This window comes from Rhipicephalus sanguineus, chromosome 3 (genome assembly GCF_013339695.2).
Source record: "Rhipicephalus sanguineus isolate Rsan-2018 chromosome 3, BIME_Rsan_1.4, whole genome shotgun sequence".
Taxonomy (NCBI): Eukaryota; Metazoa; Arthropoda; class Arachnida; order Ixodida; family Ixodidae; genus Rhipicephalus; species Rhipicephalus sanguineus.
In genome coordinates this window covers 132,013,681-132,035,071 of record NC_051178.1, presented here as the reverse complement: position 1 = coordinate 132,035,071, position 21,391 = coordinate 132,013,681, and the positions used below count along the sequence as shown (strand labels likewise).

The window sequence follows — 21,391 nt, the reverse complement described above, 5'->3', positions numbered from 1 at the left end:
GGAATAAAGAATTGCTCCGTTTGATGCAAGCCACACGGGATACCTTGGTGTTCTCTTCAGCGGAGCGTTGCGTTTCTGGAGCTGTTGCTGATGACAGCACGTCGCCAGAAGTAGGAATTAAAAAAAGAAAGACACGTAGGACCCATAACATATCGCTGTAGGTCTTTCTCTGCCAGTTATTTTCCTCTGCCAGGATCAGGTCGCCCCGTGAGCAGGACGAATCACCACTGGAATCACGCTTGCGAGATAGTAGTCTGTCGTGAAGGCAGTGATAAGTTTATTTGCCCAGCAGTTCTGGGCTTTTCAGGGTAGACAAAAAGAAAAAAAAAAGAACAGGGCTTCAGTGCATGATTTAACAGTGGCTCCATGCGGACGCTAGCGCTTTTATAGGGGTTGCAACGGATCAACATGCATGCCTCACGAGGCAACACGTAGCCGTTTCTATTTTTCTGCAAAAAAACGCTGATTTGTCATACAATTTAAGTACTGAAAGCGTTCTTAAGGAACATCAGTGTTAGCGTTTAAGTTCAGTGAATTTCGGCGCCGTTCACAGCTAACAAAAGAGCCGCGAGTGAGGGCTTTTGACATTTGGATGTGTGACCTTGAAGTCCCCCTTTCTTATAGTCCGACTTGCATAGTCAACGCCTTGAAACGCTAACAGCTTTTTCGCGCCATTGGAGCTGCATTGCCTGCGTTACACGCTTCGAAAGCCCTCTCAATTTCTGTGACCTTGGTCGAGGAATTCTCACAAGCGCAAGTTGTTTCCTCGCAGGTGCAGCACATTCGGCATTCCAGCGTCGTACCGAAGGCTAACTTTGCACTGAAACCTAACCGGGCATGCGCATTTTCCCGGTGGTATCCACTGGCTGGAGCCTTTAGAGCGAGTTATTTTCATTAGTGCGCCAGACCAGGCACAAAAAACGGGTGGCCACGCAAATGTTCTTTTTTTTTTTTCTGATAACCGGTGGCTGAGCTACGTACGAGCGATCACCGCATTGACACTCTAGTGAAAACGCATACTTGACACGAAATGAGCAAATGTGCGAGTTATCTCTAAAAGAACTTAAGAAAATGCGGATTCTTCGGTGATCATCTCGTCAGTTGTTATTGCCCTGAAAGAAATATCCAGATGAGCTTTCCGTTCAGTGCCGAAGTTTTCGGTCATCTACAACGTTACATCAAGGAATTCACCCTTTTCACAGCATCAAAAGATCGCATGAACTAACCTTCACTTGAGGTGTTTTTGTCACCAACGTGACACTTCAAGCTAAGTCGCTGTTGCTACGAATAAAAACGGATAGAATGCCGTGAATCTCCAAATTTTTTTAAACTGTTCTTGTAGCCTTCCTGTGGAGCTTCCTGTGTGCTGACGACTGCTGTAATAGTACCAGGGACGACCGATGAACCATCATTCGCTCACCTTTCGATAACGAAATACACTTTCCACAAACACTTTTCACAAGTTATACATCCAAGCTCTGCCCAATTCAGCCGAATCCCCATGGCTAATACATGCAGTTTTAACCTCCACTTAAACATCTCGCCTCCTCGCATACCGACGATACCTCGTGGACCGGCGTATGGTTAAGGAAAGAATATTTCGACATGCGTGCATTCTAGCAGTACTGAAGGTCAGCCACCGGTTATCGTGGCCGAGACGCTATAACGTCGCAACTGAGAGTTGTTGGCAGGCGACGCACTTGGCCGCAACAAATGCGGTTGAACACAGCGTGACTGGTGCGCTAGTCACTGCATACGGTTCGCCGAGTCCTCTCCTCGAAAGCCCATCGAGTTCAGACGACAGGAGCACGTGACTCGGCTGGAAGCACCTTTTACGCTGAGCATTGGCTCCCACTGCTGGGTGCTGTATTAGTACACGAAAACACGCACAGTTCCTTCTGTAGACGTAGTCCAAGATCACATGTGGCTGTGGCGAGGCTTGCGCACGCCGCTCTCCGAGTCCTCGGCGTAGCTCGCCACACTGCTCCTGCGGTCGTTGTAGACCTGCAGCCGTAGACTCTGGCGGGCCGCCGCTGACGCGTCCTCGTCGGGTTGGGTCGTCTCGTACGCGTCGTTGGTGTAGCCCTCGCCATTGGCGCCCGAGAACACGCGGTCGGCGGGAACGTTGTTGTTCCTGTGCCGCGTGCGAACCCCAGGAGGGCCGCCACTGCCAGCGGCCGCGGCGGCAGCGGCAGAGTATTGGTTCTTGGCACCTAGCGTCTGCATCTTGCTGTGGTTGGCGAGCACCGTGTTTCGCCGCACTTCCAGTGCGCGAAGGGTGTCCCGGTTACGGCTGAAGCGCCGCAGGCCACTCAGCACTGGTGTTCCTGCATGAGCTGAACGGGGAAGCGCGAGTTCCAGATTACTAATACATTCTCTGGATGGTTCTGCAAACGTTATCGTTTCACGCTCCCAGCTTTATTAAATAGAATCAGTAAAGAGCAGCTTTTTAACATTCGGGAAACATCATTTAAAGAACTACGGAGAATTTTCACCACAATATGCTTATCATAAATATGCCTCATAAATAACGCCGTCTTTTTCTTTTTCGTATTTCGCTGTTTCTGAAAAGAAATTCATTTTTTATTATGTTTTCTTTATTATGTCTATAAAAGCACGTTACTTCTTTTTTTTTGCATGAAGGATAGTCTTGTACAATATATTATGTGTACATATTTTTTTTTTTTGCATGAAGGATATTCATGTACAATATATTATGTGTACATTTCATTTTCCTGTTCTTTTTTTTTTCTTTTTTTTTCGTTTGTTACCACCTTTTACGCTGTAGCACGTGTAGGGTGGCCAGGACACCCTCAAGCTGATTGTATCAGCTTTTTCCCCTGGTCTCCCACAACATTGTGTTGTAAATAAATAAATAAATAAATAAATATATAAATAAATAAAACGTTATCGTTTGAATGTGTGCTAATAGGGGAGTAAGGAGAGGACACGCGAGAAGAGTGGGCTTAAAAGGGCCATGACAGGGTGACCCAACAATTCGCGGTTTTCAGCGAAAAATAGCACCAGAGTGTCTATTGTACCTATACATATATGAAAAATGCACTGTATACAAGAATATTTCAGTACGAAATAAGCCCCAGAAGTCGCCGCCTGTAAACCCCGCCCATCAGCGGCAATCGCCATTTTGCCATGCTGAGTGTGATGCCATGTTCTGCATGGAGCGCAGCCGTCGCGTTTTACCGAAGTTTCAGCCAAAGTTTCAAATTGGGTGTCATGGCCCCTTTATCCTGAACAAGTCGCAGTAGGCTGTGCTGGGTCGTAAAGCGATTCAATAACTATATATAAAATACGGACTGATACAAAAGCTGCTGTACTGCGGTCGCCAAGTAAATCTAAATGAACGTGCTAGAATATTCTTAGTGATATCTGAAGGCTGATTGATCTTGATGTGCCAAAGTTACGCTGACACTGTGGGTGTCGCTATAGTTGAAGGCTGTGAGGTCGTTTTGACGGCCCGTGGTTCCTTAAATTGCGTGCGAAGATCTGGACTGGTGCGCTGCCTCCAATAAATTGCTGTCACTTTTGGCCAGCTATCAAACTTGCATTGTCGGATTGAAAGCAGTATGTGATAATCACTGAGCGACCGGAGAACGTGTATGCGTCAGATAAATATTCTTAATGAGCGGGGTTGGGATTGGATAGCGATGTGATCACTGATTTATTTTATGTCCCCGATTTTGTGAGCCTTTATGGAAAGATTAAAAGCCACTTCGTATGCGTCTGGCGGTGTCGACGGCACTTGAAACCTGCGCTTGACATCCAGTTGTTTTTATCTGCTCACATTTGCGCACTGCATATTGCAGGAAAATGAAGAAGCACGTGCACTTTTTACTTCAGTCTATCCACAGCCATGTATTGCAGAACAAAGAGAGAAAAAAAAAGAAAGAAAAAAGCAGTCACACATGCTAAAAGGCGCACTGAACTCATCACATATAGTGACTGACTACGAATTGTTCGATGCTTGATGCTGCATCTGGATAATTGTGTAAGTGCGTTTTACTTGTGTGATTGATGTAGAGAACAGCAAAGTCCGATACACTGAACTACAATGGAATAAAATATTGCAATCAAATGAATTCCGTAAGCTAAACACTTAGCGCAAACTAACAATTTTCATCTACCAAGTCAGCTCACCTTCTGCATCGACGGCGTTGATGCTCATAAACCTCTTCCGAAATGCCACGTCCAAGGTTCCTGTCCTGGCTCGCTGGTGACGGCGCTTCTCGAGGTTCTGTATTGTCTTTCGGCGCTCTAGCCGCTCCGGACCTAAGTACTCGTCGCTGTTATCGTCGTCTTCGTCGATACCCTTGAGTCTCTGTAGCTGCCTGGCGATTTGTATGGCATTGCGGTCGATGAAAGCGTCATCGCTGACGTCCTCCACCTTCTGGTGGCAGCAGGAGAGCTCGATAGACGCCAGGATGTGCGACAGGGTCTCGAAGCGATGGAACAACATTCCCGTGAACTGTATCACCATGATGACGGCGAAAAAGATCACGAAGATCAGACCGATTGGCTCGAGCTGCAAGTGCTCCTTTTCTATGACCACCTGAGACGTGTCCGGAATGAAAGTGATGTTTGTCTTGACGCCCAGTGGCCAGTTGACGTGCAGCTGCTTTTTGTTCAGTTGCAGCAAGAACACGATGAGAATGAACAGTGCGTTGAGCATGAAGAAGGCAAAGACCACGCGATTCCGCAGTTCCTTCAGGTCGGCCGCAATCCGGGCCTGCTCCTCCTTGTTCTCGTCGATGGGGTACAGGTACTTCTCGATCAGGTCCTTCCAGAACTGGATCTCGGGTCCCGGCAAGTACTCCACTTCACCCCTCTTGAGCTCTTTGTCTTCAATCCAATAGGGGTTGATCAGATCATCTCTCTCCTGGCGGGGCTCTACATGGAACGAAACGAAAATACATAGAGACAATGACATCAATCCTTCAGGTGCACTAAGACTGGCGATTTACAAGGTCCAATTCAAGTTACTTCAACTGCCTTTCAGGACATTGCCGGATTCATAATGCAACTTTCGTTTTTACATAATAACGCGAAATGTTTACGAAGTACTCACCAAGTTGTTCGCTGAGCGAGCCGCACGTGTCGCTTCCGTACTCGTTGCCATCGTCTTCCGCGTCCTCGTTGAGCACCGAGAGGCCTCCGTCCGACTGCCTGGAGCTGCGTCCGTGAGCAGCGGGCTTGCGCCTCGGTGGCGGCACGCCGTGCACGATCTCGAGCTGGCGCTCCATGCTGCTGATTTTCTTGCTCAGGTTGTCGAGCTGGTCGCTGATCCTGGCCAGATGCACCTTCTCCTCGCGGTTGTTGGGATTCGAGCATATCATGCACGTGAAGAGTCCCTGAAGTCCGAACATGCCTTCGTCGCTGCCCTTGCCGCTGAGGTCCAGGAGCCCCAGGAGTCCGCCCTTTTTCTTTTTCTTCTTCATTTCCTCCTCGAGCTTGCGCTCTTCCTCCATCTCCTTCTTGGTCTTCTTGGTTTGGACTTCTCGTGTGCCCCAGGTGACGACGTTTAGGTTGATCAGAGAGTACAGGATCAGGAGCAGGTACATAGAGGGGACGCTGAGGAAGTACAGCAGTCCCGGTATGATGCACATGAACTCCTGCGGGTGCATTAACGCCGCCACGAAAAAGCTACTCGATAAAGATATGAGGAAAATGGCCGACGGTGAACCGACGCCGTCTTCGGATACCTGGATGGCCGTACCGACTAGCACGGCCATCATGAGTAGGGCGTACGAGGCGCTCATTATTTGGGCCACTATAATCTGCAAAACAAGAGTGCACAAAGGAAGGACGTGTCAGACGCTCAGCAACTTTCGCACGGGAAGCTTTGTTATTAATTAACAGACATTGAATATATGCTGTTTGCAGTGAGAACTATATAAAGAACCTGCGTAAAATTTGTGCGCTCGTACGTTTGATGTCAAGCGAAACCACAACTTGGTCTAATTTTTTACTCCTTTTTGTTTTCGCCAAAAATCTCGCATGCCTATGAACATTTTATTACCTTTGGACCGAATATATGTTCTTAACAAAGGCTTGAAATATACTGGCGCACTTCAGAAGCCTAAAGTGCATCTGTATAAGACTTCGTCTAAGCTATTTATTACAGCGTTTATTAATTTTTGCTCGATAACAGCTTCTCCGAAAATTTTCGAACAAACTATTCAAGCTCTGTTACGCGATGTACTGAACGATTTCGCTTCATAGTGACCGCAACGTAACGAACACTTTAGCTAATATAAGCGCGTTTGCACGCAGGATGCATCACAGGTATTGTTCGAACGCAATATGAGTGGATTCGCTTGCTCGTAAAATTGTGACTGACTTATACATCCCAGTACAAGAGCACATGTTCCTGCAACTAAGCCTATGTGCAGAGAATGTTTTCGTGCAATAGATGCGCTGCAGCAGAACTTCCGATTACGCAGAAACATCACGTGTGACGTCGTAACACCACCGTAAAATTTGAATGAAAGATAAGGTTTTGTCTGACGCTGCCTAAGTATCGCTATATTGCCAGTGTCAGTGGTTGGTCAACGTCACTGGGACGTCAGTAAACGACGCCTTACAAAAATATATTTAGACAGTCTATAGACACTCTAAACATTGGTTTAGACAGTCTATAGACCGTCTAAATAAATTTTTGTAAGGGCGCGCGCGCGTGTCGCTTCGCGGTTTTCACTGCTTTGCCAGCGCCATCACTGCCAGAACCACAGTCGCTACCAATGACGTCACACGCGACGTTTTCTGCTCACTCGGAAGTTTTGCTGTTGCGCCTTTTAGGGTACCGAAACGTGGGGTAAAGCGCTCATTTTCCACACTCACAAGGCATCACCACGCTAATTCTTTAACACTGTATTTTTGTTAAACTGACGCATATAAGTATTCAAATTTTCCACGCACGGTGACAGATTGGAACGAAATGATGCAGACATCATCTTAGTATCTATTCCTTCTTCCTCTCAGTCTCTCGTTCCACACCAATGTAGCATTGTCGCACCCTTGCAATTTTCAATTCTTAAATTTTAGTGCTATTTTAACCTGAATAGTGAAAATGGTTTCGCTGTTGTTTTGCATTCATTTTGTTGTGATCCGTCTCACTGCAGTGATCTCGAAACGTATTCTTTTATTGATGTTTAGTTTTTCTGTTTATTATGTCTGTTATTCACATTAATAGAAAAACAGTATTCTGTATCGCTCTTTGTATTGTTATGTCTGTTACGGCAATCTCAAGCAAATTTTACGTCACTTTTTGTACTAATCATGTAATATTCAAAACTGCCCGCCTGCTTGGATCTAATGGTCTGCAGTAATAAGTAAATAAATAAATAAATAAATAAATAAATAAATAAATAAATAAATAAATAAATAAATAAATAAATAAAAGTTATGTACGACGTTTCATAGTGTTCTGTGCGAGAAGCAGCAGCGCACCTGGATGTCATTCTTGGTGGTAAAACAGATGAGCATGAAGAGCAGGATGGGCACGATGTTGTACGAGAAGGAGATCCAGTTGGAGATCTTGAAGGCGGCTACCATGGCACCGACCAACATGAGGAAGATAGTCCCGGGACCCAGGATGGTGCCCACCATGAGCATACCCTGGTAGATGATGTAGGGAAACGAGATGTTGTCGTTGATAGCCACCGTACGTTTATAGTCTCCCAGCAAGTCCATGATGTTGGCCATGGTCGAGGGCGCCCAGCGACGCCGCTGTGTGTAGAACTCGCCGAAGCCTTCGGGACAGTGCGTGTAGGCGTCCGAGGCGGCGCTGTACTCGACACGGTACCCTCGCTGCAGTAGTAACGTGCACAACCAACGGTCCTCACCTGCAAAACGTTTGATGTAAAGACGTTTGTACAGTACTGTATAGCGCGCTGTTACTAAATTTCATCCACTGTAATTTTTGAAAGTCGTGGATTTGCGAACGCCTGAAGGTCCTCTTTCAAGACTCCTACCATTCAAATATTGAGGATAGTGCCACCGTAGCTCAATCCGTAGAGCATTGCTGATGTAGTGCATTACGGATTGAGACTTCCACCATCAGATTTCCACCATAGAAATATTGAGGATAGTGCCACCCAGGGTTGCCGTTGGTGGCTACTTTGTGCCAAAGTGGCTACTTTACGACCTCATTTGGCGACAAAATTTTCACGTCGGCTCCATGGCTACTTTCTGGCAACTTTTACCTTCTGTTTTCGCGCATCAAGTAGCCACTTCTGTTAATATTTGCAGGTAAAATGCAGCGTGTTCAAGCTTTTCTGTCGTGTCAGCCGATGCGCGTGCGCGTTCTCCCGCCACCAGCAGCCTAGTGCGCATAGAGGCGTTCCAACGCAACGCGCCTGCAAAGACGGAGTGGCGAAAAAGCGCGCATGTAGACCAACGCGTGGCTAGCAAGTCTAGGCGGTGTTGGGCTAGCACGCTGCTCACGCTTCCCGCCATCTACGATGAGGCTACAAGCAAGCTTCTAATTCTTGTGCCCTGCGCGCGTTCACGTGTGAACTTGACTAAAACTGAAATCCGCAACAAAATGAAACTAAGCTGTTCATCTTAAATCAGATTTCACTATCTGAAGCTGGACTGATTTTATGGAACTCTGCTAATCAAATTCGGCATGCGGCTTCTATGAAAAACTACTTCAACGTTTAATCTTCCTATATTGGATTGTTGGCTGGAATGTACCAAAATTACTGTGTTTCCTGTGAGAACCTTATTTATTTTACATAAACTACATGCAGGCGCCTTGAACGTACAAAAATGTATTCTTGTTTTTTTTTTTTAATCTTATATGTGGCTTAAAGAGCAAGCAGAAGGGAAAAAAATTGAGCTCTTATATGTATGGTCTTGCTTACTCAAGATGGTATTATTTAGTGTTCAATAATAATGTTCAATAATAAAAAACTCGGCTCATAATATCACCTTTGTTCTAAATGGCTACAACTTTGGCGATAAAACTAACTAGCATGGCTACTTTGGTTACCTTTAGCTAAAGTTCTGGCTTCTTTACCATTCCATCCAACGGCAACCTTAGTGCCACCGTAGTTCAATCCGTAGAACATTGCATCAGCAACGCAGATTTTGTGGGCTCATGTTCCGCAAGCCTAAAACTGTGTTACCGCCCATTTTCCTTTCAATTTTTTTCGTAACTGCTACATTTATATTGGAATACATTTAATGTTTTGTACGTTTTGCTTTGCCTAATTATCAGTAGGGTTCACATTGCCTGTTGAGTTCATATTGTTCGTTGGGTTCATATGCTTAATTGTCTGTTGGGTTCATATTGCCTACTTGTCTGTTGGGTTTATATTGTCTGTTGGGTTCCTATTACCTAATTGTTCGTTGGGTTCGCGCAGCAAGTACCTTGATCGTACTGCACATAGTGCAGAGCCTCGTCCGAGCGGGTGGTGTACCGACGCATCACGTTGTCGTCCATAAGAGCCTTGGCACGGAAGAGGGAGAAGCAGCCGGGGCTACAAAGCACGCAGCCGATCATGTGCTCGGTGGCTTTCTGCAGCCAGTGACCGATGGCGTACTCGAACTTCTGGTACCACACCATTGGACCTGCACCGAAAACGCGCGAACAACGTGTATAAACTTGCCCACAAAATGATCAAAATCCCTAATATATGTCTGCATTCTGTTTCCTGACATGTTACACCTACGTCAACCCAAGAAACATGCTTCGTAGAGTATTCTATAAAAACATTGAAAAATCCGCTACTCGTGTGTACTTTCAGTGCCACCAGAAGGTCGTTTTAGTACCCCTTGTGCCACAGGTCGTGTGGAGTACACAAATGGTTTACTGTGCTTCCAAAACGAGCTAGGACATTCAAAGAAGGCAAGACACCCTTTTAAGAGTGCGGTCATGTTCATTGTAACGACGCCAGGGAAGTTGTGGCGAACTATTTCCAATCACGATCGTTTAGATGTGCGATTATGGTTCCTTTACAGCTGCTCTCCGCTTTTCTTAAAATCATAATATTTGCAAGTCGATGTCGTCTACAAGGTTTAGATGTTAACGAGGAGGCGTGGAATCGAAAAATAATTTTTGTGTGTTGGGTAGTTTATGAAGCATAGTATGCGAAGATTATATAAACGATATGCACAGTTCTTTCCGATACATGAAATCACAAACAACATGGGCTAAGTGCTGCAGCTCCAAGCAGAATTGTATTTTTAACTTTATTATTATTTGAATTTGCTGACACACATTAACCACTATATTTGGCGGTGCAATTTAATGCTGGAACCTGCACCTATATTTCCTCATGAAGCTACTGTTTAGGCAAAGAGGTCTCTTCTGTGCGCTTTCCTCTTTCACATTATGATTGCATGTTGTTCAAGCAAACATTATCCTCTTTGTTGCATTATAACAAAATCGCCTATGCACTTTCTAATTTGTCATTTTTTTATTTTCCTTCCCGCTCATTCTCAGTGACCCTGAGAATCTGACCTAGTGTTGCTGTCAGTTGTAAGCGTGCGGTAACCTTACATTCTTAGCGTTACTAAGTCTTCTACTATCAGTTACATTGTTCTTACTCGTCCTTCGTTAACAATGAAGTTTTCAATGTCCTCGTTTAGTCTGTTGAGAAACGTATCGCACCGCGATGTTTCTGCATCAGTCGACAGTAATGACTTGTACCGGGCAGCCTGCGCGTTATTCAGTGATGGAAACTTATTGGCGGCAATATAATTGTTCTCCGTCCTCATTTCCAACACATTGCGTACACTTAAAAAAATGCCATTATAAAAATAACCGACTCTCTTCGCTTCCCACGTCACTGCAGATGAATCAAATTCGTCGTCTTTAGCGTATAAACATATGTGCCTGGCAAACCAGTTCTACGGAAGCCTGCAAGAGTAGATAAAGGTTCAAAAAATCAAGAAAAAAAGACTGTCATGCTCCTTCCATGGGAGCAGGAAACTACAAAGCAAACACTGCAAATTTTTCGTAAAGAAGGCTTCTTGGTTTGACGAAAAACTCGTCCGGGTGGTTTGAACTCGGGACACCTTTCCGGGGCGGTCGCTTTGCCATCTGAGTTAACTGGGAGGTCAGATTTCAGCTTATGCTGCGAGTGTGGGGACGACATTTTTTTTTCACACCTACATACCTGTGCCGACGGGGTGAATTCGGCCGCAAGCGGCTCCCAGGCCTCGGTTTTTCTTCATCAAGTCCACGAGCAGCTGCACAGCGTGCGGCCTGAAGTTGATGTCCCCGTCCAGCGCCAGAATGAAGGTGTTCTCGGCCATGACGGCCTTGCGGCTCACGTCGATGGGCAGTTCCATGAGCTTGTGACCCAGCAGGTAGTACATGTACATGACCTGCGACCAACGCTTTCGGTGCCTGATCTTGCCCTTGTCCTTCAGATGAGCGATCAGCTTGTTCTTGCCCGGCATCTGCCACACCAGTCGGCCACCGTACGGAGTGGGCAGCTTCTTGGGAGGCTTGAGTCGGATGTTGCACTGGTGGACGTTGCTGCGTGGCAAACGACAGGATGAGTGGACTGAACGACAGAGTGCTTAATAATATTTGCCGGGGTTTCACGTGCGAAAACCACCGTATGATTGAGGCACGCCATAGTGAGGGGACTCCGGATTTAAGTTCGACCACCTTCGGTTCACCTAAATCTAAGGCACACGTATGTTCTTTGCATTTCTCGCCATCGAAATGCGGCCGCTGCGGCCGGGAATCGAACCCGCGCCCTCGAGCTTAGCAGCGCGACACCGTATACGTGCTATGCTACCACGTGACGGAGTGTGACTGCCGCGAAATTCTTCGCCGACTTGGCTGACAAAACATTTTCTACAGTAACGTAGCCAGAATTCTGTTTTCGAGAGAAGCGGTTCAAGCGTACTTTATGCACGCGTATGTTCATGCGTGCGTTTGTATGTATGCGTGTATATGTATATATACACATGCAAAATTGAAAAATTCCGGGGGGATGGGGGGGGGAAACGAAACTCTTCGTCTACGCCACAGATTGTCTATTATGCTACCTTAGACTATGAACCATTTTTATGCCACATCTACGCTCTAAAAACCCGTTCTGAATGCCTTTTGAACTGTGTGGTTGTTCAAATACTTAGAACAGTAAAGGTTTCTTTCGAATAGAATCGAATACCGCGCCATTTGAATCGAATGTTCGAACTTTCGAATATTCGTAAACCGGTAGCTTCAATAGCTTCAACGTAAGGAAGGCCACTTACCTAGCAGCTGTGTCGATCACCCGCACCATCTGCTTGACGAATCTGTTTACAACCATTTCTTCATCGTTGTCGTCACTCAATTCGAAGGCGTCGTCGAAGAAAACGTGAACTGAAAGGATACATGAACATAAAAAAAGTCAAGCTTCGGTAAAGCTTGTCGTTAGAGACTGAACATACATACATACATACATATATATATATATATATATATATATATATATATATATATATATAATATATATATATATATTGTTAAGCTGTTTATTGGACGGCACTCGGCGACAATGCACTATGGCGACAGTCAAGGCAAAAGCACGGGCTCCGAGAGCGCGAGCGGCGTTTAGAAGAGGACGACCCACTAGGAGCCGCTGGAGAGCGCAACACCGTTAAGCAGTACCAAAGGGAGCCGTCCGGCGACCTAACAGCTCGTTACTATGAGTGGGTCATAGTAGGCCTTGAGGCGCTCCACGTTGACTATGTCGCGCCCCTCGACGGCGCATGTCCGAAGCTGGTTCGATGGGTTCGATCAGGTAGTTGACCGGGACGTGCGCTCGACGACCCGGTAAGGGCCTTCGTATTTCGGCAGTAGTTTTGAAGAGAGCCCGGTTGCAGTGGTAGGGACCGAGAGCCATACGAGCGCTCCGGGGAGGAACGTGGACTCAGAAGTGGTGGTGCCACCGCGAAGGCTCTTCTGCCGCTCTTGTTCGTGCGTTGTAAACGCCTTTGCAAGCTCGCGACACTCTTCAGCAAGCCTGGCTGTGTCAGAAATAGGCGCACAATCAGATGGATCCGGCTTGTAGGGTAGTATCGTGTCAATGGTGTGCAACGGGTGCCTTCCGTACAACAGGAAGAAGGGTGAAAAACCAGTAGTGCTCTGAGGGGCGGTATTATAGGCGTAGGTGACGAAGGGCAGAATGGCATCCCAATTTGTGTGATCGGCGGCGACGTACATTGAGAGCATGTCGCCGAGCGTGCGGTTGAAGCGTTCGGTTAGGCCATTCGTCTGCGGGTGGTAAGCAGTAGTTTTGCTATGAACAGCATGGCACTCTTTGAGAATGGCTTCGACGACTTCCGACAAGAAGACACGGCCTCGATCGCTGAGAAGCTCCTGGGGTGGACCGTGACGCAGCATGAATCGGTGTAGCAGGAAGGAGGCAACATCACGCGCTGTAGCCGCTGGGAGGGCAGCGGTTTCGGCGTATCGCGTTAGATGGTCAACGGCGACGATGGCCCAACGGTTACCAGCCGACGTCAGAGGAAGTGGTCCATACAAATCGATGCCCACGCGCCCAAACGGACGGTTAGGGCAAGGTAATGGTTGTAGACCGACTGGTGACACGTGCGTTGAAGGTTTTCGGCGTTGGCAATCGAGGCAGGAGCGGACGAACTTCTGCACGTAGCGGTACATCCCTCGCCAGAAGTATCGTTGTCGAATGCGGTGGTAAGTTTTGGATACCCCAGAGTGCGCGCATTGCGGATCAGAGTGGAAAGACTCGCATATTTCAGCACGCAGACTTCGGGGTATCACAAGTAGCCACTGGCGGCCGTCGGCGTTGTAATTGCGCCGGTGCAGTAGGTCGTCACGAATGGCGAAATGGTGGGCTTGACGACGCAACGCGCGAGTGGTTGGTGTTGTCGACGGATCAGTGAGCAAGTCTATTAGCGAAGCGATCCATTTATCCTTACGCTGCTCGGTAGCGATGGTGTGAACATCGATAGAAGAAACAGCAGTGTGAGACACTGAGCAGGACGCATTGTCGTCAGGCAAGGGGGAGCGCGAGAGGGCGTCGGCGTCAGCATGCTGACGTCCGTTGCGGTACAGCACGCGGATGTCGTAGTCTTGCAGGCGAAGTGCCCAACGGGCGAGACGGCCCGAGGGATCCTTCAATGACGACAGCCAGCATAGTGCGTGGTGATCGGTGACGACATCAAATGGGCGACCATACAAATAAGGTCGAAATTTTGTAAGGGCCCAGATGATCGCCAGGCACTCTTTTTCCGTGACAGTGTAATTGGTCTCGACTCTAGTAAGCGTACGACTTGCGTAGGCGACGACATATTCGGGGAACCCTGGTTTGCGTTGCGCAAGAACAGCACCGAGGCCTACACCGCTGGCGTCCGTGTGTACCTCCGTTGGGGCCGTAGGGTCGTAGTGGCGTAGAATGGGAGGAGACGTCAACAAACGACGAAGCTTTGCGAACGCGTCGTTGCATTCGGACGACCACGAATGTAGGGGCCCGTTACTTCCAAGGAGCTTCGTCAGCGGCGATATGATGGTGGCAAAGTTGCGTATGAAACGTCGAAAATAGGAGCACAGTCCTACGAAACTGCGCAGTTCTTTGACGGACGCAGGTTTTGGGAATTCGGCCACGGCCCGAAGCTTGGCCGGATCAGGAAGAATGCCATCCTTGGACACGACGTACCCTAGGATGGTGAGTTGCCGTGCTGCAAATCGGCACTTCTTCAGGTTCAGTTGGAGGCCGGCGTTGGTCAAACGCGTCAAAACATGCCGCAGACGTTGAAGATGCGTGGAGAAGTCCGGAGCGAAAACGACGACGTCGTCCAGGTAACACAAGCACGTGTGCCATTTCAAGTTGCGCAGAACGGTGTCCATCATGCGCTCGAAGGTCGCGGGCGCATTGCACAGACCAAACGGCATGACGTTGAACTCGTACAAGCCGTCGGGCGTGACAAAGGCTGTCTTCGGTCGAGCGTCATCAGCCATGGGTACTTGCCAGTACCCCGAGCGCAAATCGAGAGATGAAAAGTATTCCGCTCCTTGGAGGCTGTCAATCGCGTCGTCGATTCGCGGCAGTGGATAAACATCCTTCCTAGTGATCTTGTTGAGCCTTCGGTAGTCCACACAGAAGCGCACAGAACCGTCCTTCTTGGCAACGAGAACAACAGGAGACGCCCACGGGCTGTCCGAGGGTCGAATAACGTCGCGTCGAAGCATATCGTCCACTTGCTCATTAATTACCCGACGTTCTGTGGGAGACACGCGATATGGACGTTGCCGCAGTGGTGGTTGGGCGCCAGTGTCGATGCGATGCGTAACGGCGGACGTGCGGCCGAGAGAAGTTTGCCCGACATCGAAAGAAGAACGAAATTCTTCCAGCAGGCACAGAAGCTGGGAACGCTGGACCGACGTAAGGTTGTCAGCAATGGAGGGACCAAATACATCCGCGGGTGAGGAATCAGACGTGGAAACGGCACTGAGGGTACGGGAACTGGTGCAGTGCGAGTCATCGGGTGCGTCCAGAACTTGTTCGTCTTCGAGGGGCTCCACTCTGCCGAGACATTCCCCTCGCACCAACGTAACAATGTGCGGGGATGGGTTGGTAACAAAAATAGCGGTGCTACCCTCAGTGACTTGCACGGTCGCAAAAGGTACCAGCAACCCTTTCCTAGTGCAAACGCCGTCAGATGGCGAAAGGAGTGCAATTGTGTCACAGAGACCGGCGCAATAAACTGGCACAGCCGTCGACGAGTTTGCAGGAACTTTGGTATCGTCTTTGACGAGGATCTTGGTGAATGCCGATGGACTGTCTGCCGGCGTCAAATGTGAGAACGGTGAGAGTTCGAGGGCGGCTGGTGCGCAGTGAATTATGGCGTCGTGGCGGGAGAGAAAATCCTATCCCAGGATGACGTCGTGGGAGCATGCAGCAATTATGATGAACTCGACGTCGTACAGAACGTCCTGAATGACGACGCGAGAAGTGCATACTGCTGTAGGCCTAATACTCTGGGAGCTGGCGGTACGGAGGGACATCCCAGAAAGTGGCGTCGTCACTTTTCGAAGTAAGCGGCTAAGTTTTGCGTCCATAACGGATACGGCGGCTCCAGTGTCGACAAGGGCAGATGCGCGAACACCGTCCACAAACACGTCTATGACATTCGATGGACTTCGCTGAGGGCTTTTACAGTTCGATAGCGTCGCAGCCCTTGCCTCGTGGACTGCGACGACTAGTTTTCCTGCTCTCGTGCGACAGAACGTGGCCGCATTGGTGACAGTGAGCGACGGCGTGGAGACGGAGAGCGGCGAGTGGATGGAGCTGGACGTGACGTCGGCGACATAGGCGGGTCGTAGAATGCACGGCTGGACTGGCTGGTGGTGGTTGACGCGACTCGAGGCGGCTGCACGCGATGGCAGTAACGGGCCACGTGACCGGCATAACCGCATGCAAAGCAGATGGGCCGATTGTCGGGTGTGCGCCATCGGTTCGCCGAGGCAGGTCCCGCCCACGTCGCAGGATGTGATTGGCGGGGCGGCTGCTGAAATGACTGCAAAAGTGGGTTGCAGTCGGTGCCTAGGGATGACGGCAGCATACGTAGCCGGCACGCCCGTATCGAAGGACGGAGGTCTAGCGGCGGCTTCGGTGTAACTCAACGGTGCAGCCGCAGGGATAGCCTGGTGCGTCCTGGCGACAACCTGAGCGTAACTCTGTGGCGCAGGAGCCGGAGGTTGCTGGTGGTACTCAGGCATCACCTCCGCGATTTCCTGCTCAATCGCTCGGCGGATGGGAAAAGAAGGGTCGTCGACGACTGCTGAACGTGCGGCGGGTGGGCGAAGGCCAGGAGAGAGAACTGGCGTGCGATTTCCTCGCGCACGAATGCCTTCATTTCTGCCAGCAGCGTGGCCTGGTCAGGTATGGCCGCCAAGCCAGCAAGCTCTTCGTCGCGTGATGGAGAGCGACGGGTCATCGAACGTTGCCGGCTGAGCTCCTCGTAGCTCTGGCACAGTGTTATGACCTCGGCCACGGTGGAAGGGTTTTTAGCGAGCAACATGGTGAAGGCATCGTCGTCAATGCCCTTCATAATGTTCCGGATCTTGTCAGACTCGGACATGGTGCCGTTGGCTTTCTTACACAAGTCCAGGACGTCTTCGATATAACTGGTGAAAGATTCACCGGCCTGCTGAGCTCGTTCGCGTAAGCGCTGTTCTGCTTGCAGCTTACGAACTGCAGGGCGGCCAAGAACATTGATGACGGCGGTCTTGAAATCCGACCAAGTAGCAAAATCGGACGCGTGGTTGTTGTACCACAAGCTTGCTACTCCCGCGAGGTAGAAGACCAAGTTGCTCAACTTGCCTGCTTCGTCCCATTTGTTGGGTACGCTCACGCGCTCGTAAATTGCCAGCCAGTCTTCCACGTCGGTGCCATCGGCGCCAGTGAAGATAGGTGGATCGAGGATGCGTGGGACACCGGGACATGTGGTCGGTGTGGGAGGCGGCGTTTGCTGAGCGGCGTCTTGAGGCATGGTAGATGGCAGAGTACGGGAACGAAGCTCCAGGGGCATTGAATGGGAGCACAGCACTCTCCACCAATTTGTTAAGCTGTTTATTGGACGGCACTCGGCGACAATGCACTATGGCGACAGTCAAGGCAAAGCACGGGCTCCGAGAGCGCGAGCGGCGTTTAGAAGAGGACGACCCACTAGGAGCCGCTGGAGAGCGCAACCGTTAAGCAGTACCAATTGCTTCGCCACAATATATATATATATATATATATATATATATATATATAAATCAGTGGGTGACCTTACATCTAAGAATGAATGCAAATATGAGATTCAGTATGAATGACATGAAACGCATACCTTCAAATTCGTAGTAATCCGGGTCGACAATGCGCAGGTACTTTTGCGCATTCCTTCTCGCACTTTGATCTTCATCCATCCTGCGTGGAATCAACGGAAAATCGATGAAAAATAAGCGGTACTTGGTTTGTCTCCTTTATCATTCCCTCCTTTATTTTCATCAGATTTCCTGCCGCAATGATCTTATAAGAAAGCAAAGCGTTTTTTGCTCTAGTAATAATTTTTTTACGCACGCATATTGATCCTATATATGCATTCGACTTTTACAGAAAACAGCGCATTGATGAACGAAGGTAAGGGCTCTATTCGACAGTCCCTCGTGCTTGGTTTTATCTAGGCATTAAACCTTCGTGATATGCGGTATCGCTGCTAAACTATATTTATGATTCATGTGTTAATCGCATATATCGATTAACACATGAATTTTAGTATTACTGCAATAAGTGAACTAATAAAAAATTGCAGGCGACCGTAATCTTCGATGCAGGCGACCCTAATCTTCGACATAGGTGTCTGGAAGTGGCGCTGGCACCTCGGCGCTCGTCTGCCCTGGTCTATTCCTTGTGTTAGCATAGTGTTTCGTCGCACTTCCGACGTGGATCTCGGAGGCCACGTAGAAAGAAGCACGTGGTTGAGATCTGCTCCGCCGGGTGCACAGCGCGCGACTGAAATCACGGAACGAGCGAATCCCCGCTCGACTATGAGCGGTGCCGATTCAAGCGTGCCGCACGCACCTGATGACAGACTTCAACATCTGTATCATTTCTTCGGCAGTCTCGTGCCACATGGTGGCGCAGGCGTAGATTCTAATAATGTGGTCGGCCGTCTTGGCGCACGACGCTGTCCTACCGTTCTGGTTGCTCGAAGATTCGGTCTGTATCGATATCGTCTCGTAGTACTGCGAGATGTCGTTGTCGTCGTGCGCGTCCAAGGCAAGTTCCTGCGAGAGAGATGCAAAATAATTTGAATTTATTGTAATATTTTACAGAGATAATGAAACGAGAGAAAGTCACATAGAGTTATTAGCCTACTACTAAGAATAACGAATGAAGGCAAATAGTGTTGCTTACATCGCTCTTGATTTCACCTTCGTCGTCCCTTCTTCTATTCAACGCTAGTGACTGGTCGATCAGGGCACCGCAGTACATCGGGTTCACGAAGAGCCTGGGAATAGAAGCAGCACATATCTAGAATTTCTTCTGAATGTGATTGGCTATGTACGTGTGAAGATTTAGTAAATGTATTGTTGACGCTTTCATGGGTGGTGACATGATGCTTACAATGTATGTTTCTTGTGTAACACTAGTAACTTTTTCTTTATCACGTGCTTACTCTGTATGCTGACGCGCATAAAGCTTTAGGTCTGCTCCGATAAGCTCATTTCGAAACGTGAAGTTTCCTAGTAATCTGCAATGCCTTCGCTTTTTTCTTGTATAGTTGATGATGGTTTTAAAAACCTAGAAATGTTAACGTTACTTGTGATTTTGGCACCCATTTCGCTGTGTAACCGTGTTTTGTTTCCTGGACTTACAACAGAACATTACTTTCTATGTTCACTCGGCGTTTTTCAGAACAATTTAATGCTTATGAGTTCAGAATCCTCACTCGACAGCTGTGACGCAGCGATGACATTCGCCCCCCGAAGTTCATCCGTGACGCTTATGCACGAACGCTAATCAGACGTTACGAGTGGACTGTACCGTGCTCGTATCGAGATACGTGACTCACTTTTCAGTTGAGGCGAGCCTCTCGCACTTTGGCATCCAGATGTGCACCGCTATCCAGGTCTGCGACAGCAGCCAGGCGAGCCATATCCAGGCGTGCTGAGTAGTGATGAACTCTTGGAAGAACTCTCCGGCTGGACACCTCCAGAAGAGATACTTGGGCACGTAGCTCTCGAAGAAGCACACGTCCTCCGTGCGCATGCCGCAAGCCGCGATGAGCAGCGATATCGACACCGGAATGGTCAAGCTCACGGGGAAGGCAAAGCTGAAGCCCTGGATGCAGATCTTGCAGGCGAACTTGGCCGACACGTAGCAGAGAAGACTGGAGAAGACCTGGATGGCCGCGACGAAGATAGGTGTCCACTCGCTGGCCGTTATGGTCACGTCGTCGTCCAGCGGGCTTGCCGTGGGCAGGTCCGGAAGGTCGCCCAGCGTCTGACGCCGCACCTGGACCACGTTGATCTTGTGGGTGTGGAAACCGGAGGCGAAGTTGCGGAATATGGTGAGCACGTTTTCCTGGGTCAGGGTCATGAAGCCAGCATGCAGCTGAGTATGACCAGAATCTTCCAGCAGGAGACGAAGATGTAGGTGAAGTAGCGGCTCTTCCGCAAGTCGTCCTTCATCTCGGCCAGCCTGGAGACGAACCGAATGGGAGAACGCCGATCCACGTAGTTCTCCCACCAGCGGAACGACGTGAGAAACACGGCGATCGGCACGGCCCACGTGCGTGGTCCGGTCACTACCCAGGGCCAGATAACGAAGCCGGTCGCCTGAGCCAGCAAGCTGAGCGCGTCCAGGGTGAGTTTGGCGAATCGTTTGCTCTCGCCCTTGTAGTGAGACAGCATGCTGAAGAAGCCCGGCACGAAGCAGACGCAGTTGGTGAGCATGGCACCCTTCACCACGTCCAAGTCGGGCAGGACGACGAAGACGAGCATACAGAGCCCGACCGTGTGCAACGTCTCCATGAGGAACACCTGCGAAGCGTTAAAACGTTTTCGAGAACGCGTTCACAATATTTCTTTTTACTGTCTGGACTGAAGTACAAGGAGCCTGATCAAAAATAAAGTTCATTTCTTTCTCGTTCGCACATTAGGCTAGGCTGTGCCTAGCTAACTTTTGTTTTGCCTTTCTACAACATTGATTCACACAGATGATTGACCGAGAATCAGGTGGTAAAAATACAGCAATATCCACAGCGTTTCGGCACAACCATTCAATTTGAAGCTGGACCAAAAATTACGGGATATAAGTACAGCACTAACCCAACGCGTCAATCGCAACGAATGGATAAAAAAAGTATTCGTTTTAGTGTTTGAAACTGCGTGCGAAAAGTAAAGTGACGTCTGTTTGTTTCAGAGGAGTAGAGCCCGCCGAGATCTTAGCGACATTGTGCGTGAAACACTTGACGACGCTGTCGTTGAAGGCGTATACCTCTTTATACGCCCTGAACTTCTATACGTTGCATAAGCGCAGTGTGAGATCGGTCTGTCAATGGCGACCGAATTACCTCCTTCTAAGCCTGACATCTTCAAGAGAAAGACTGCTTATTATTATACATATTAAAGTAAAAAACTAACTCGTGAACTCCTTAGCGAACAGCTCTATGAGTAAACGGCGAGGTTTTTTTTTTCTGCAATGTGTTTGTGTCCCCTAATAATTTGCTCCTTTGCGTACCTTTGTCTCTTTAACCTACAGACAACAGACTTGCACCGGCGGTTATAGACCCAACAGCGATATTGTGACTGTGAGGAGTGTGACTTTGTGTGTGTATGTGTGCTCCGCATCTCCCTCTTTCTCTCTGCCTCTAACTTTCTAACTCCCCTATACCTTTT

At 48.7% G+C, this 21,391-nt stretch overlaps 1 protein-coding gene across 1 annotated transcript; it reads right to left on the bottom strand.

Annotated features, from left to right (window-relative positions):
- Positions 1–1,844: 1,844 nt before the first annotated feature.
- On the bottom strand, positions 1,845–20,527 carry LOC119387157 (chitin synthase chs-2-like). The gene is given in 12 exon segments (XM_037654464.2): positions 1,845–2,336; positions 4,156–4,905; positions 5,084–5,792; positions 7,465–7,859; positions 9,391–9,591; positions 11,142–11,506; positions 12,238–12,346; positions 17,836–17,915; positions 18,570–18,775; positions 18,906–18,999; positions 19,564–20,092; positions 20,095–20,527. Coding segments are annotated over 12 exon segments (4,287 nt in total). The 5' UTR covers positions 20,525–20,527; the 3' UTR covers positions 1,845–1,917.
- Positions 20,528–21,391: the final 864 nt, after the last annotated feature.